The sequence below is a fragment of the Hemiscyllium ocellatum genome, chromosome 47, assembly GCF_020745735.1.
Source record: "Hemiscyllium ocellatum isolate sHemOce1 chromosome 47, sHemOce1.pat.X.cur, whole genome shotgun sequence".
Taxonomy (NCBI): Eukaryota; Metazoa; Chordata; class Chondrichthyes; order Orectolobiformes; family Hemiscylliidae; genus Hemiscyllium; species Hemiscyllium ocellatum.
The window spans coordinates 2,879,691-2,896,192 of NC_083447.1; the positions used below are offsets into that span (position 1 = coordinate 2,879,691).

Here is a 16,502-nt window from a genome sequence, read left to right on the forward strand (position 1 = left end):
AGGAATGGAGGCAGGTCCCGAGAGCTTCCCTTCTCACACGAGAAAGGGCCTACATTTATATAGCGCCCTGGACTCAGTCAGAGTGTTACACAAACAACCTGGTACCAAGTCACAACGGGGAGGAGTGCAGAGATCTCGGAACGAGGGGGATAACAGAGAGAGAGAGAGAGAGAGAGAGAGAGAGGGAGGAAGGGGTGAGGCCACGAGGGGGGGAATGTTCACACTGAATCTTTCAGGATCTCACGTTGGCCAATGATTGCCATTGCTCGGGTTCCCTCTGGGAGACGGTATCACTCGACGGGAGGTGGGTAATCACTCACCTGAGCACGGAGTTGATGCAGATGATCGACTGAGGCTGGTTACTCTTGCTGCTGGAGATGGTACTGGCCTGAGTTCGCAGCCAAACGTAACCCCCAGACCGCGCCAGGAAACGGTACTGGGGAGAAATCACCTGCCCCTTACTCAGCACTGCACGGGGAGACAGGGGAGAGACAGGGGAGAGGGGAGAGGGGGAGAGGGGGTGAGATGGATAGTGGGGGGAGTGGGGTGTACAGGATAGAGGGAAAAGGGTAGAGGAAGAGGGGGACAGGGTAACAGTTGGAGATAGAGGAGGAGAGAGAGGTGGGAGGAGAGGGGGAGAGGGGGAGAGGGAGAGGTGGAGTTGGGGGGAGAGAGTGGGGTGGGGGGAGAGGTGGGAAGAGAGATTGGGGTGAAAGGGCGTGGGGTGTGGAGTTGCGGGGAGGAGGAAGGATGTGGTTACTCTGCTGAAAGAACATTAACAAACAGCAAGTGACAGAGTCATTGCACGAGGGTGAGTCAGACCGGGGGGAGGGTCACATTACTCAATCACTCACCACCATCCCCACTGTCCCCCCATCAAACACCCCCAGGACAGGGACAGCACGGGGTTAGATACAGAGTAAAGCTCCCTCTACACTGTCCCCCCATCAAACACCCCCAGGACAGGGACAGCACGGGGTTAGATACAGAGTAAAGCTTCCTCTACACTGTGCCCCCATCAAACACTCCCAGGACAGGGACAGCACGGGGTTAGATACAGAGTAAAGCTCCCTCTACACTGTCCCCCCATCAAACACCCCCAGGACAGGGACAGCACGGGGTTAGATACAGAGTAAAGCTTCCTCTACACTGTGCCCCCATCAAACACTCCCAGGACAGGGACAGCACGGGGTTAGATACAGAGTAAAGCTCCCTCTACACTGTCCCCCCATCAAACACCCCCAGGACAGGGACAGCACGGGGTTAGATACAGAGTAAAGCTTCCTCTACACTGTGCCCCCATCAAACACTCCCAGGACAGGGACAGCACGGGGTTAGATACAGAGTAAAGCTCCCTCTACACTGTCCCCCCATCAAACACCCCCAGGACAGGGACAGCACGGGGTTAGATACAGAGTAAAGCTTCCTCTACACTGTGCCCCCATCAAACACTCCCAGGACAGGGACAGCACGGGGTTAGATACAGAGTAAAGCTCCCTCTACACTGTCCCCCCATCAAACACCCCCAGGACAGGGACAGCACGGGGTTAGATACAGAGTAAAGCTCCCTCTACACTGTCCCCCCATCAAACACCCCCAGGACAGGGACAGCACGGGGTTAGATACAGAGTAAAGCTCCCTCTACACTGTCCCCCCATCAAACACCCCCAGGACAGGGACAGCACGGGGTTAGATACAGAGTAAAGCTCCCTCTACACTGTGCCCCCATCAAACACTCCCAGGGACAGGGACAGCACGGGGTTAGATACAGAGTAAAGCTCCCTCTACACTGTCCCCCATCAAACACTCCCAGGGACAGGGACAGCATGGGGTTAGATACAGAGTAAAGCTCCCTCTACACTGTCCCCCATCAAACACTTCCAGGGACAGGGACAGCATGGGGTTAGATACAGAGTAAAGCTCCCTCTACACTGTGCCCATCAAACACCCCCAGGACAGGGACAGCACGGGGTTAGTTACAGAGTAAAGCTTCCTCTACACTGTCCCCCCATCAAACACCCCCAGGACAGGGACAGCACGGGGTTAGATACAGAGTAAAGCTCCCTCTACACTGTCCCCCATCAAACACCCCCAGGACAGGGACAGCACGGGGTTAGATACAGAGTAAAGCTCCCTCTACACTGTCCCCCATCAAACACCCCCAGGACAGGGACAGCACGGGGTTAGATACAGAGTAAAGCTCCCTCTACACTGTGCCCCCATCAAACACTCCCAGGGACAGGGACAGCACGGGGTTAGATACAGAGTAAAGCTCCCTCTACACTGTGCCCCCATCAAACACTCCCAGGGACAGGGACAGCACGGGGTTAGATACAGAGTAAAGCTCCCTCTACACTGTCCCCCATCAAACACTCCCAGGGACAGGGACAGCATGGGGTTAGATACAGAGTAAAGCTCCCTCTACACTGTCCCCCATCAAACACTTCCAGGGACAGGGACAGCATGGGGTTAGATACAGAGTAAAGCTCCCTCTACACTGTGCCCATCAAACACCCCCAGGACAGGGACAGCACGGGGTTAGTTACAGAGTAAAGCTTCCTCTACACTGTCCCCCCATCAAACACCCCCAGGACAGGGACAGCACGGGGTTAGATACAGAGTAAAGCTCCCTCTACACTGTCCCCCATCAAACACCCCCAGGACAGGGACAGCACGGGGTTAGATACAGAGTAAAGCTTCCTCTACACTGTCCCCCATCAAACACTCCCAGGACAGGGACAGCACGGGGTTAGATACAGAGTAAAGCTCCCTCTACACTGTCCCCCATCAAACACTCCCAGGGACAGGGACAGCATGGGGTTAGATACAGAGTAAAGCTTCCTCTACACTGTCCCCCATCAAACACTTCCAGGGACAGGGACAGCATGGGGTTAGATACAGAGTAAAGCTCCCTCTACACTGTCCCCCATCAAACACTCCCAGGGACAGGGACAGCATGGGGTTAGATACAGAGTAAAGCTTCCTCTACACTGTCCCCCATCAAACACTTCCAGGGACAGGGACAGCATGAGGTTAGATACAGAGTAAAGCTCCCTCTACACTGTGCCCATCAAACACCCCCAGGACAGGGACAGCACGGGGTTAGTTACAGAGTAAAGCTTCCTCTACACTGTCCCCCATCAAACACCCCCAGGACAGGGACAGCACGGGGTTAGATACAGAGTAAAGCTCCCTCTACACTGTCCCCCATCAAACACCCCCAGGACAGGGACAGCACGGGGTTAGATACAGAGTAAAGCTTCCTCTACACTGTCTCCCATCAAACACTCCCAGGACAGGGACAGCACGGGGTTAGATACAGAGTAAAGCTCCCTCTACACTGTCCCCATCAAACACTCCCAGGGACAGGGACAGCATGGGGTTAGATACAGAGTAAAGCTCCCTCTACACTGTCCCCCATCAAACACTCCCAGGTCAGGGACAGCACAGGGTTAGATACACAGTAAAGCTCCCTCTACACTGTGCCCCCATCAAACACCCCCAGGACAGGGACAGCATGGGGTTAGATACAGAGTAAAGCTCCCTCTACACTGTCCCCCATCAAACACTTCCAGGGACAGGGACAGCATGGGGTTAGATACAGAGTAAAGCTCCCTCTACACTGTCCCCCATCAAACACCCCCAGGACAGGGACAGCACGGGGTTAGATACAGAGTAAAGCTCCCTCTACACTGTCCCCCATCAAACACCCCCAGGACAGGGACAGCACGGGGTTAGATACAGAGTAAAGCTTCCTCTACACTGTCCCCCCATCAAACACCCCCAGGACAGGGACAGCACGGGGTTAGATACAGAGTAAAGCTCCCTCTACACTGTCCCCCCATCAAACACCCCCAGGACAGGGACAGCACGGGGTTAGATACAGAGTAAAGCTCCCTCTACACTGTGCCCCCATCAAACACTCCCAGGGACAGGGACAGCACGGGGTTAGATACAGAGTAAAGCTCCCTCTACACTGTGCCCCCATCAAACACTCCCAGGGACAGGGACAGCACGGGGTTAGATACAGAGTAAAGCTCCCTCTACACTGTCCCCCATCAAACACTCCCAGGGACAGGGACAGCATGGGGTTAGATACAGAGTAAAGCTCCCTCTACACTGTCCCCCATCAAACACTTCCAGGGACAGGGACAGCATGGGGTTAGATACAGAGTAAAGCTCCCTCTACACTGTGCCCATCAAACACCCCCAGGACAGGGACAGCACGGGGTTAGTTACAGAGTAAAGCTTCCTCTACACTGTCCCCCCATCAAACACCCCCAGGACAGGGACAGCACGGGGTTAGATACAGAGTAAAGCTCCCTCTACACTGTCCCCCATCAAACACCCCCAGGACAGGGACAGCACGGGGTTAGATACAGAGTAAAGCTTCCTCTACACTGTCCCCCATCAAACACTCCCAGGACAGGGACAGCACGGGGTTAGATACAGAGTAAAGCTCCCTCTACACTGTCCCCCATCAAACACTCCCAGGGACAGGGACAGCATGGGGTTAGATACAGAGTAAAGCTTCCTCTACACTGTCCCCCATCAAACACTTCCAGGGACAGGGACAGCATGGGGTTAGATACAGAGTAAAGCTCCCTCTACACTGTCCCCCATCAAACACTCCCAGGGACAGGGACAGCATGGGGTTAGATACAGAGTAAAGCTTCCTCTACACTGTCCCCCATCAAACACTTCCAGGGACAGGGACAGCATGAGGTTAGATACAGAGTAAAGCTCCCTCTACACTGTGCCCATCAAACACCCCCAGGACAGGGACAGCACGGGGTTAGTTACAGAGTAAAGCTTCCTCTACACTGTCCCCCCATCAAACACCCCCAGGACAGGGACAGCACGGGGTTAGATACAGAGTAAAGCTCCCTCTACACTGTCCCCCATCAAACACCCCCAGGACAGGGACAGCACAGGGTTAGATACAGAGTAAAGCTTCCTCTACACTGTCTCCCATCAAACACTCCCAGGACAGGGACAGCACGGGGTTAGATACAGAGTAAAGCTCCCTCTACACTGTCCCCATCAAACACTCCCAGGGACAGGGACAGCATGGGGTTAGATACAGAGTAAAGCTTCCTCTACACTGTCCCCCATCAAACACGTCCAGGGACAGGGACAGCATGGGGTTAGATACAGAGTAAAGCTCCCTCTACACTGTGCCCCATCAAACACCCCCAGGACAGGGACAGCACGGGGTTAGATACAGAGTAAAGCTCCCTCTACACTGTCCCCCCATCAAACACCCCCAGGACAGGGACAGCACGGGGTTAGATACAGAGTAAAGCTCCCTCTACACTGTCCCCCCATCAAACACTTCCAGGGACAGGGACAGCATGGGGTTAGATACAGAGTAAAGCTCCCTCTACACTGTCCCCCATCAAACACTCCCAGGTCAGGGACAGCACGGGGTTAGATACAGAGTAAAGCTCCCTCTACACTGTCCCCCATCAAACACTCCCAGGTCAGGGACAGCACAGGGTTAGACACACAGTAAAGCTCCCTCTACACTGTGCCCCCATCAAACACTCCCAGGACAGAGACAGCACGGGGTTAGATACAGAGTAAAGCTCCCTCTACATTGCCTGAGACAGTCAATGCTACCGAGCTGAGCTCTCCTGTGCAATGATGCTCCAGGCTGTGAATACTGACCCCTGGCTGACCCCTCAGGCCGGGGTGCCGCTGTCCTTCCCCAGGGGCTGGGGCACACGCGGTCAGACAGACGGACTATTCCAGAACGAGATCTACTTACAGATACGGTGCGTCTTGGTCATGTGATTGGCGTCGAGGGAATGGTAGAACTCATACGAGGTGTGACCAAGCATTGCCTTTGGCTGATAACCAATCAGATCAGTGATTCTGCAGGGGGTGGGCAGTGGGGAGGGAGGAGAGAGAGAGGGCGAGGGGAAGAGAGAGGGCGAGGGGAAGAGAGAGGGAGGGCGAGGGGAAGAGAGAGGGAGGGCGAGGGGAAGAGAGAGGGAGGGCGAGGGGAAGAGAGAAGGCGAAGGGAAGAGAGAGGGAGGGCGAGGGGAAGAGAGAAGGCGAAGGGAAGAGAGAGGGAGGGCGAGGGGAAGAGAGAAGGCGAAGGGAAGAGAGAGGGAGGGCGAGGGGAAGAGAGAGGGAGGGCGAGGGGAAGAGAGAAGGCGAAGGGAAGAGAGAGGGAGGGCGAGGGGAAGAGAGAGGGAGGGCGAGGGGAAGAGAGAGGGAGGGCGAGGGGAAGAGAGAGGGAGGGCGAGGGGAAGAGAGAGGGAGGGCGAGGGGAAGAGAGAGGGAGGGCGAGGGGAAGAGAGAGGGAGGGCGAGGGGAAGAGAGAGGGAGGGCGAGGGGAAGAGAGAGGGAGGGCGAGGGGAAGAGAGAGGGAGGGCGAGGGGAAGAGGGAGGGAGGGCGAGGGGAAGAGGGAGGGAGGGCGAGGGGAAGAGGGAGGGAGGGCGAGGGGAAGAGGGAGGGAGGGCGAGGGGAAGAGGGAGGGAGGGCGAGGGGAAGAGGGAGGGAGGGCGAGGGGAAGAGGGAGGGAGGGCGAGGGGAAGAGGGAGGGAGGGCGAGGGGAAGAGGGAGGGAGGGCGAGGGGAAGAGGGAGGGAGGGCGAGGGGAAGAGGGAGGGAGGGCGAGGGGAAGAGGGAGGGAGGGCGAGGGGAAGAGGGAGGGAGGGCGAGGGGAAGAGGGAGGGAGGGCGAGGGGAAGAGGGAGGGAGGGCGAGGGGAAGAGGGAGGGAGGGCGAGGGGAAGAGGGAGGGAGGGCGAGGGGAAGAGGGAGGGAGGGCGAGGGGAAGAGGGAGGGAGGGCGAGGGGAAGAGGGAGGGAGGGCGGGCGAGGGGAAGAGGGAGGGCGAGGGGAAGAGGGAGGGCGAGGGGAAGAGAGAGAGAGGGCGAGGGGAAGAGAGAGGGAGGGCGAGGGGAAGAGAGAGGGAGGGCGAGGGGAAGAGAGAGGGAGGGCGAGGGGAAGAGAGAGGGAGGGCGAGGGGAGAGAGAGGGAGGGCGAGGGGAAGAGAGAGGGAGGGCGAGGGGAAGAGAGAGGGCGAGGGGAAGAGAGAGGGAGGGCGAGGGGAAGAGAGAGGGAGGGCGAGGGGAAGAGAGAGGGAGGGCGAGGGGAAGAGAGAGGGAGGGCGAGGGGAAGAGAGAGGGAGGGCGAGGGGAAGAGAGAGGGAGGGCGAGGGGAAGAGAGAGGGAGGGCGAGGGGAAGAGAGAGGGAGGGCGAGGGGAAGAGAGAGGGAGGGCGAGGGGAAGAGAGAGGGAGGGCGAGGGGAAGAGAGAGGGAGGGCGAGGGGAAGAGAGAGGGAGGGCGAGGGGAAGAGAGAAGGCGAAGGGAAGAGAGAGGGAGGGCGAGGGGAAGAGAGAGGGAGGGCGAGGGGAAGAGAGAGGGAGGGCGAGGGGAAGAGAGAGGGAGGGCGAGGGGAAGAGAGAGGGAGGGCGAGGGGAAGAGAGAAGGCGAAGGGAAGAGAGAGGGAGTATGGGAGAGGGAGGAAATGGGGAAGAGAGGGGGCGAGTAAGGGAAGAGGGAAGGGAGAGTGAAGGAGGAGGAGAGTGAGGGAAGGGGAGGGAGAGAGGTGGTGAGAGTGAGGGAAGAGGGGAAGAGGGAGAGATTGAGGGAGAAGGATAGGAGAGACAGAATGAGAGGGAGGGAGTGAAGGTGGGAGTGAGTGAGGGAGGGATGGGTGAGAGAGAATTGTCAGTCTCAACACAATGTTGTCCATTACTGGTCCAATCAGAAGCGAGTATCCTCTCCTGTTTGGTCCCCCCCCACTCCCCCAATATCCAAGCCCACTCTGGCCTCTGGTCCAGGGTAGGAGTCCCACCTTGCTCTGTCCATTTCCCCCTGTTGTTAACCCCCTTCCCCATGGATACTGGTGAGGTCTCTCCAGGAATACTGTATCCAGATCTGGTCTCCCAGTCACAGGAAGGAGATGAAACAGGAGAGGGTTTGGAACAGAGTTACCAGGATGTTGCCAGGAATGAAGACGTGAGGAGAGACTGGACAGGCTGGGGCTGTTTTCCCTGGAGTGTCAGAGGCTGAGGGGTGACCTTACAGAGGGACATGGATAGGGTGGATAGCAAAATTCTTTCCCTGGGGTGGGGGAGTTCAAAACTGGAGGGCATATTTTTAAGGTGAGAGGAGAAAGATTTTAAAAAGGACATGAGGGGGCAACTTTTTCCACGCAGTGGGTGGTTTGTATGTGGAATGAGCTGCCAGAGGAAGTGGTGGATGTGGGGACAGTTATGTTTAAGAGACCTTTAGCTAAGTACATGAAAAGGAAAGGTTTGGAGAGGCCGGGAGCAGGCAGGTGGGACTCGGTTAGTTTGGGACTGAAAGGTCTGATTCCGTGCTGTGTGACTCTATGACATTGGCATGGTGCCATGCGTGTTAGTGCGGGGGGGGTGTGTGTGTGTGTGTGTGTGTGTGTGTGTGTGTTATGAGCTATATTCCACAGTTTACAGTGTACCTGCTGACTAGTTCCGTGACAGCTATGCAGCTGGAATTAAATGTCCTTCCCTCTCTCGGCGCAAGGACTGGAACATTGCCAAAACACAAATAGTTCAAACATACAGTGAACGCTCCGAGACAGGATTTCACCACAACGTTTCCACAGTGACTGTCTCCCCCTGTGACTCTGGCAGCTACAAACTCAAGGACAGCAGGAACAAGGGAACAGATGGCGCAGCCCACACCTCACGTACCACCTCAATGTGACCATGTGTCCTTACTCTGACACTGTGGTATTGCTTACAATCACACTCTGAAAATGGCAGTGATTACGTGTGTGGGGAGAGCTACTCACTGGGAGCTCAGACACCACTCTATAACAAGGGGGCCATTCAGCTCATCAAACTCAAGGCAATTCCCTGCAAGAACAATTTAGCTGGGCCCAACCTCTGAGTATTTTACCCCAGCTCTGCTGGGCTTTATTCGATGCTCCGCTGACTAATTGAATCACCGACCAACTCAAAATCAAACAAAGAACTTCAAATGCTGGAAAACACAAGGAACTGTACCGTGCGGGTGTGGTGTTCACTGAAAACTGTACCGTGTGAGTGTGGTGTTCACCAGAAACTGTACCGTGTGTGTGGTGTTCATCGGGAACTGTACCGTGTGGGTGTGGTGTTCACCGGGAACTGTACCGTGTGACTGTGGTGTTCACCGGGAACTGTACCGTGTGACTGTGGTGTTCACCGGGATCTGTACTGTGTGGGTGTGGTGTTCACCAGGAACTGTACCACGTGGATGTGGTGTCCACCGGGATCTGTACCGTGTGGGTGTGGTGTTCACCGGGAACTTTACCGTGTGGGTGTGGTGTTCACCGGGATCTGTACCGTGTGGGTGTGGTGTTCATGTGGATCTGTACCATGTGGGTGTGGTGTTCTCCGGGAACTGTACCGTGTGGGTGTGGTGTTCACCGGAAACTGTACCGTGTGGGTGTGGTGTTCACCGGGATCTGTACCGTGTGGGTGTGGTGTTCACCAGGATCTGTACCGTGTGGATGTGGTGTTCACCGGGAACTGTACCGTGTGGATGTGGTGTTCACCAGGAACTGTACCGTGTGGTCTGGTGTTCACCGGGATCTGTACTGTGTGAGTGTTGTGTTCACCAGGATATGTACCATGTGAGTGTGGTGTTCACCAGGGACTGTACCCGTGTGTGTGTGGTGTTCACCGGGAACTGTACCGTGAGAGTGTGGTGTTCACCAGGAACTGTACCATGTGAGTGTGCTGTTCACCGGGAACTGTACCGTGTCAGTGTGGTGTTCACCAGGAACTGTACCGTGTGTGTGTGGTGATCACCAGGGACTGTACCATGTGAGTGTGGTGTTCACCGGGAACTGTACCGTGTGAGTGTGGTGTTCACCGGGATCTGTACCTTGTGAGCGTGGTGTTAAGCATTAACCAGAGTTGCTTACTTTTGGTCACAGTAAGTGAACTTCATGTCTAAGCTGTGCTGACTCAGGAAGGTTTTGTTGTCCAGGGAGATCTCAATGTTGGATGGGTGTGGGATCGGTTCACAGATCATCACCAGGAAGGTCTTTGGGGAATCTGGGAATCCGCTGTCAGGAAACACACATCTCTTCATGTGCCCCGTACAGTGCAGCACCTGGGATGGCAACAGAATAAAACTCTGAGGAAACTGCCTCAGATCACCCCCTCCCCCCGGATCACCCCCTCCCCCCTGGATCACCCCTCCCCCTGGATCACCCCTCCCCCCCCAACACGACCAACCCCCTCCCCCTGGAACACCCCCTCCCCACCATCCCCCCCAACACAAACAACCCCCTCCCTCCGGATCACCCCTCACCCCAGATCACCCCCTCCCCCCCCAACACGATCAACCCTCTCCCCCTGGATCACCCCCCTCCCACCGGATCACCCCCTCCCCCCCCGGATCACCCCCCTCCCACCGGATCACCCCCTCCCCCCCCCAACATCCCCAACCCCCTCCCCCTCCATCCCCCCAACACAATCAACCCCCTCCCACCGGATCAGCCCCTAAAGTTCAACCAGGAATTCAAAGCCACACCCTGAGTGCTTCCAATTGCAAAAGATACCAGTGTCCCAACACAGGTCAGTGCCCTTTGAACTGTGCCCCTGTAAGGTCAGTGTTAGTGGCGGTCAGTGATATCACTCACTTTCCAACTCGCTGACTTGACAGCGACCGTCCGCCCTCGGCTGGTCAGAGTGGATTTCATCCTCAGGAAAAAATCTCTCTCTGTCTGGACCTCCTGCTTTAGCAAGGGTGCTGGGCGGGGAATCGGGGGGGGGGGAGGAGGGGGGGGGGGGGAGGGGGGTGGAGGAGGGGGGAGGGGGGGAGGGGAGGGGAAGGGGGGAGGGGAAGGGGAAGGGGGAGGGGAGGGAGGGAAGGGAGGGGGACATAGAGAGGGAGAGGGAGAGGGAGAGGGAGAGAGAGAGAGAGAGAGAGAGACATAGAGAAGGAGGGGGGAGAGAGAGAGGGAGAGAGAGACATAGAGAGAGAGGGAGGGAGAGAGGGAGGAGAGAGGGAGGGAGAGGGAGAGAGGGAGAGGGGGAGAGAGAGGGGAGATTCATCACTAAACTGGATATTCCCAAACTGGACAATCCTATCCATAACGGGGTCCAAGAGGGAGGGTTGGTCAGCGAGGGTCAGGGCAGGGTATTGGAGGGGACAGGGTTAGGGTGGGGGTGGGGGTGGGGTTTGGGTGGGGATGGGGGTGTGGGTGGGGCAGGGTGTTGGTTTTGGATGGTGGTGGGTGGGGTTGGGGGTGAGGATGTGGTTATGGGGGTGGGGATAAGGATGGGGAGGGAATGTGGGGTAGGGGTGGATGTGGGGTTATGGGGTTTTGGTGGGAGTGTGGGGGTGGGGTTATGGGGTTTTGGTGGGGGTGGGGGTAATTACCGTGGTGGGGGGTCACAAGATCCTTCAGTTCCTCTTCGTCGCACGGGTGAACAAAATCAAACACACTGTGTCCAATCAGATCCAACTGTTCAAAACCAAACGATGGTGTGAGCTTCCAATCAGATACAACAGGATAGTCACATGACCCACCCCACCACCACCCCAGATATACCCCCTGACACCTCCCAGGATTACCCCCTAACACCCCCCCCCCCAAGATTACCCCCGACACCACCCCACGATTACCCCGACACCCCCCAGGATTACCCCCTCTCCATATTATTGCCCACCCAAGACCCACAGACGACATTCCCAGGATCCACAATACAACATTCCCTAATTCCCAGAGATTGATCATTCAGTTCCCAGACAGCCCTCCCTCCCTCCCTCCCTGTCCCACTATCAGAGGGACCAGGAGCCTCCTGGTGTGTTAACCCTTCGCCTGCTCTCTCTCCTGTTACCTGGCTCAGTCCGAGGTACTGGCTGACATTCTCCGACAAATAAACAATGTCTCCTTCCGCAGTCAGCACCATCACAAACCCATCGAGGGCTCGCAGAGAAAACCCATCGAACTGACCATCCCCGTCAGCTCGGTCTGCCCTTGCTGAGAGAAAGAGAGAGAGAGAGTGAGAGGGAGGGAGGGAGAGAGAGTGAGAGGGGGGGAGGGAGGAGAGAGAGGGAGAGAGGGAGGGAGGGAGAGAGGGAGGGGGAGGGAGAGTGAGAGGGAGGGAGGGAGAGTGAGAGGGAGGGAGGGAGAGAGAGAGGGAGAGAGGGAGGGAGGGAGAGAGGGAGGGAGGGAGAGAGGGAGGGAGGGAGAGAGGGAGGGAGGGAGAGAGGGAGGGAGGGAGGGAGAGAGGAGGGAGAGAGGGAGGGAGAGAGAGGGAGGGAGAGAGGAGGGAGGGAGAGAGGGAGAGAGGAAGGGAGAGGCAGAGAGGGAGGGAGGGAGGAAGAGTGAGAGAGAGAGAGAGACAGTGAGGGAGAGACAGTGAGTGAGGGAGGGGGAGAGAGAGAGAGAGAGAGAGAGTGAGGGAGGGGGAGAGAGAGAGAGAGAGAGAGAGTGAGGGAGGGAGAGAGAGAGGGAGGGAGAGAGAGGGAGGGAGAGAGAGAGGGAGGGAGAGAGAAGGGGAGGGAGAGAGAGACAATGAGGGAGAGACAGAGAGACAGAGAGTGAGGGAGAGAGAGAGGGAGGGAGAGACAGAGAGTGAGGGAGGGAGAGAGAGAGAGAAAGACAGTGAGGGAGAGACAGAGAGACAGTGAGGGAGAGACAGTGAGTGAGGGGGAGAGAGAGAGAGAGAGACAGACAGTGAGGGAGAGACAGCAAGTGAAGGAGAGAGAGAGGGGGAGAGTGAGGGAGAGGGAGAGAATGAGGGAGAGAGACAGAGAGTGAGGGAAAGATAGTGAGGGAGAGAGGGAGAGAGACAGAGAGGGAGAGAGACAGCGAGTGAGGGAGAGAGAGAGGGAGAGTGAGGGAGAGGGAGACAATGAGGGAGAGACAGAGAGTGAGGGAGAGATAGAGGGAGAGAGACAGAGAGGGAGGGGGAGAGAGGGAGGGGGGAGAGAGGGAGGGAGAGACAGAGTGAGGGAGAGACAGAGTGAGGGAGAGACAGAGACAATGAGGGAGAGGCAGAGAGTGAGGGAGAAAGAGAGAGAAACAGTGAAGGAGTGAGGGGGAGAGAGAGGGAGAAACAGAGAGTGAGGGAGAGACAGAAAGTGAGGGAGAGAGACAGAGAGGGAGAGGGAGAGACAGAGAGGGAGAGAGAGAGAGGGAGAGAGACAGTGAGGGAGAGATAGAGAGTGAGAGAGAGAGGAGAGAGAGGGAGAGGGAGAGACAGTGAGAGGGAGAGAGAGAGGGAGAGACAGTGAGGGAGAGACAGAGAGTGAGGGAGAGAGAGAGAGACAGAGAGTGAGGTAGAGAGAGACAATGAGTGAGGGAGAGAAGGAGAGAGAGAGAGAGGGAGAGGGAGAGAGTGAGGGAGACAGGCAGAGAATGAGGGAGAGAGAGAAGGGAGGAGGGAGAGAGTGTGTGAGAGGAAGGGAGAGAGTAAGACGGTGAGAGAGAGGGCGAAAGAGCGTGAGGGAGACAGAGTGTGTGAGAGAAAAGAGTCACTAGAAGACAGAGAGAAACAGAGAAAGACGGAGAGAGAAAGTGAGAGGGAAAAACAGAGAGAGATAGAGCAAGTGAGAGAAAGAGAGGGAGATAAACAGACAGAGAGAACGAGAGAGAGAGAGAGAGCTTGCCAGAGTCTGTTGCCCCTGGAGATAGATAGGGACGATGTTACAAACTACTATGAAAAATACTGAGAAGAATATTTTGCAAGTTCAAGGTAACCAGGCAGAGTCCACATGGTTTAGTGAAAGGGAATGGTATTTAGCCATTTTATGGGAGTTGTTTGAGACAGTGACATGTGCTGTAGATAAAGGGGAGCTAGTGGATGTATTGTACCGAGATCTACAGAAAGCAGTCAGCGAAATGTCACAGAAAAGGTTATTGCTGGGAATAAAACGCTGATGGAGTAGGGGATTAACCGGAAACAGAGTTGGAAGAAATCCATTCTGTTTCTTGGCAAGATGTAGCACAGACACGAGGAGCAGGAGGAAGCCATTCAGCCCATCAATATAGCTCTGCCCTTCAATGTGGTGGTGTCTCAGAAAGAATTTCTGTCTTGGTTTAGTCAGTGGCCTCTGAGCTCTTTAAACTTTGTGGGTAAAAATGTGAAAATATTAGCAGGAGAAACCAGAACTAGGGAGCCATCAATGAAAGATAATTTATAATAAATCCAGGCCCGTGAGGGCCAGACACACCAGCACAGGGCAGATAGCTGGATCTGCCTGGATCTGTGCTGTTCATTCTGTGTATAATTCATAAAGAGAAGGGGGAGGGGTGGGGGAGCGGTAGGGATAGGGGAGGGGTGGGGGAGCGGTAGGGATAGGGGAGGGGTAGGGGAGGGGTAGGGGTAGGGGAGGGGTGGGGGTAGGGGAGGGGTGGGGGTAGGGGAGGGGTGGGGGTGGGAGAGGGGAGGGGTGGGGAGAGGGGAGGGGAGGGGGGAGGGGATGGAGGGAAGGGAGAGTCAGGAGTAGGGGAGGGAAGGGAGGGAGAGTCAGGGGTAGGGAATGGAGGGGAGGGAGAGTGTTGGGGGTAGGGAATGGAGGGGAGGGAGAGTCGGGGGGAGGGGAGGGGAGAGGAGGGAGAGTCGGGGTAGAGGAGGGAGAGGAGGGGTAGAGGAGGGAGAGGAGGAGGGAGAGGAGGGGGTAGAGGAGGGAGAGGAGGGAGGAGAGGGAGAGTCATAGAGCATAGAAAAATACAGCGCAGTACAGGCCCTTCGGCCCTCGATGTTGCACCGATCCAAGCCCACCCAACCTACACTAGCCACCTATCCTCCATATGCCTATCCAATGCCCGTTTAAATGCCCATAAAGAGGGAGAGTCCACCACTGTAACTGGCAGGGCATTCCATGAACTCACGACTCGCTGAGTAAAGAATCTACCCCTAACATCTGTCCTATACCTACCACCCCTTAATTTAAAGCTATGCCCCCTCGTAACAGCTGACTCCATACGTGGAAAAAGGTTCTCACTGTCAACCCTATCTAAACCCCTAATCATCTTGTACACCTCTATCAAGTCACCCCTAAACCTTCTCTTCTCCAATGAAAACAGCTCCAAGTGCCTCAGCCTTTCCTCATACGATCTTCCTACCATACCAGGCAACATCCTGGTAAACCTCCTCTGCACCCGTTCCAGTGCCTCCACATCCTTCCTATAGTATGGCGACCAAAACTGCACACAATACTCCAGATGCAGCCGCACCAGAGTCTTATACAACTGCAACATGACCTCAGGACTCTGGAACTCAATTCCTCTACCAATAAAGCCCAGTACACCATATGCCTTCTTCACAGCATTTACCTGGGTGGCAACTTTCAGAGATCTGTGTACATGGACACCAAGATCCCTCTGCTCATCCACACTACCAAGTATCTGACCATTAGCCCAGTACCCCATCTTCTTGTTACTCTTACCAAAGTGAATCACTTCACTTTGAACTCCATTTGCCACCTTTCTGCCCAGCTCTGCAGCTTATCTATATCCCGCTGTAACCTGCCACATCCTTCCTCACTGTCAACAACTCCACTGACTTTCGTATCATCCGCAAACTTGCTCACCCAACCTTCTAGCCCCTCCTCCAGGTCATTTATAAAATGACAAACAGCAATGGTCCCAAAACAGATCCTTGTGGAACACCGCTGGTAACTGCACTTCAAGATGAACCTTTACTATCAACTACTACCCTCTGTCTTCTTCCAGCCAGCCAATTCCTAATCCAAACCTCTAACGCACCCTCAATGCCATACCTCCGTATTTTTTGCAGTAGCCTACCATGGGGAACTTATCGAACGCCTTACTAAAATCCATATACACCACATCTACTGCTTTACCCTCATCCACCTCCTTAGTCACCTTCTCAAAGAATTCAATAAGGTTTGTGAGACACGACCTGCCCTTCACAAAACCATGCTGACTATCCTTGATCACATTATTCCTATCCAGATGTTCATAAATCCTATCCCTTACAATTCTCTCTAAGACTTTGCCCACAACAGAAGTGAGACTCACAGGCCTATAGTTACTAGGGTTATCCCTACTCCCCTTCTTGAACAAGGGAACCACATTTGCTATCCTCCAGTCTTCTGGCACTATTCCCGTAGACAACAAGGACATAAAAATCAAGGCCAATGGCTCTGCAATCTCCTCCCTTGCTTCCCAGAGAATCCTAGGATAAATGCCATCAGGCCCAGGGGATTTATCTATTTTCACCCTTTCCAGAATTTCCAACACCTCTTCCCTACATATCTCAAAGCCATCCATTCTTATTAATTGTGATTCAATATGTGGGTGGCACAGTGGTTAGCACTGCTGCCTCACAGCGCCTGAGACCCGGGTTCAATTCCTGACTCAGGCGACTGACTGTGTGGAGTTTGCACGTTCTCCCCATGTCTGCGTGGGTTTCCTCCGGGTGCTCCCACAGTCACAAAGATGTGAGGGTCAGGTGAATTGGCCATGCTAAATTGCCCGTAGTGTTAGGTAAGGGATAAATGTAGGGGTATGGGTGGGTTGCGCTTCGGCGGGT

At 55.5% G+C, this 16,502-nt stretch overlaps 1 protein-coding gene across 2 annotated transcripts in view; it reads right to left on the reverse strand.

The window, feature by feature from the left end:
• The window catches only part of LOC132836591 (hypoxia-inducible factor 3-alpha-like), a 39,816-nt gene that overhangs the window by 19,022 nt on the left and 4,292 nt on the right, over positions 1-16,502 (reverse strand). For both annotated transcript variants that reach the window (XM_060855972.1, XM_060855973.1), the window contains exons 2-7: positions 11,835-11,977; positions 11,374-11,458; positions 10,631-10,740; positions 9,908-10,098; positions 5,771-5,877; positions 321-468 (exon numbers count right to left, since the gene is read on the reverse strand). In XM_060855972.1, coding sequence (XP_060711955.1) covers positions 321-468; positions 5,771-5,877; positions 9,908-10,098; positions 10,631-10,740; positions 11,374-11,458; positions 11,835-11,977 — 784 coding nt within the window. The remainder of the gene's footprint in view (positions 1-320; positions 469-5,770; positions 5,878-9,907; positions 10,099-10,630; positions 10,741-11,373; positions 11,459-11,834; positions 11,978-16,502) is intronic.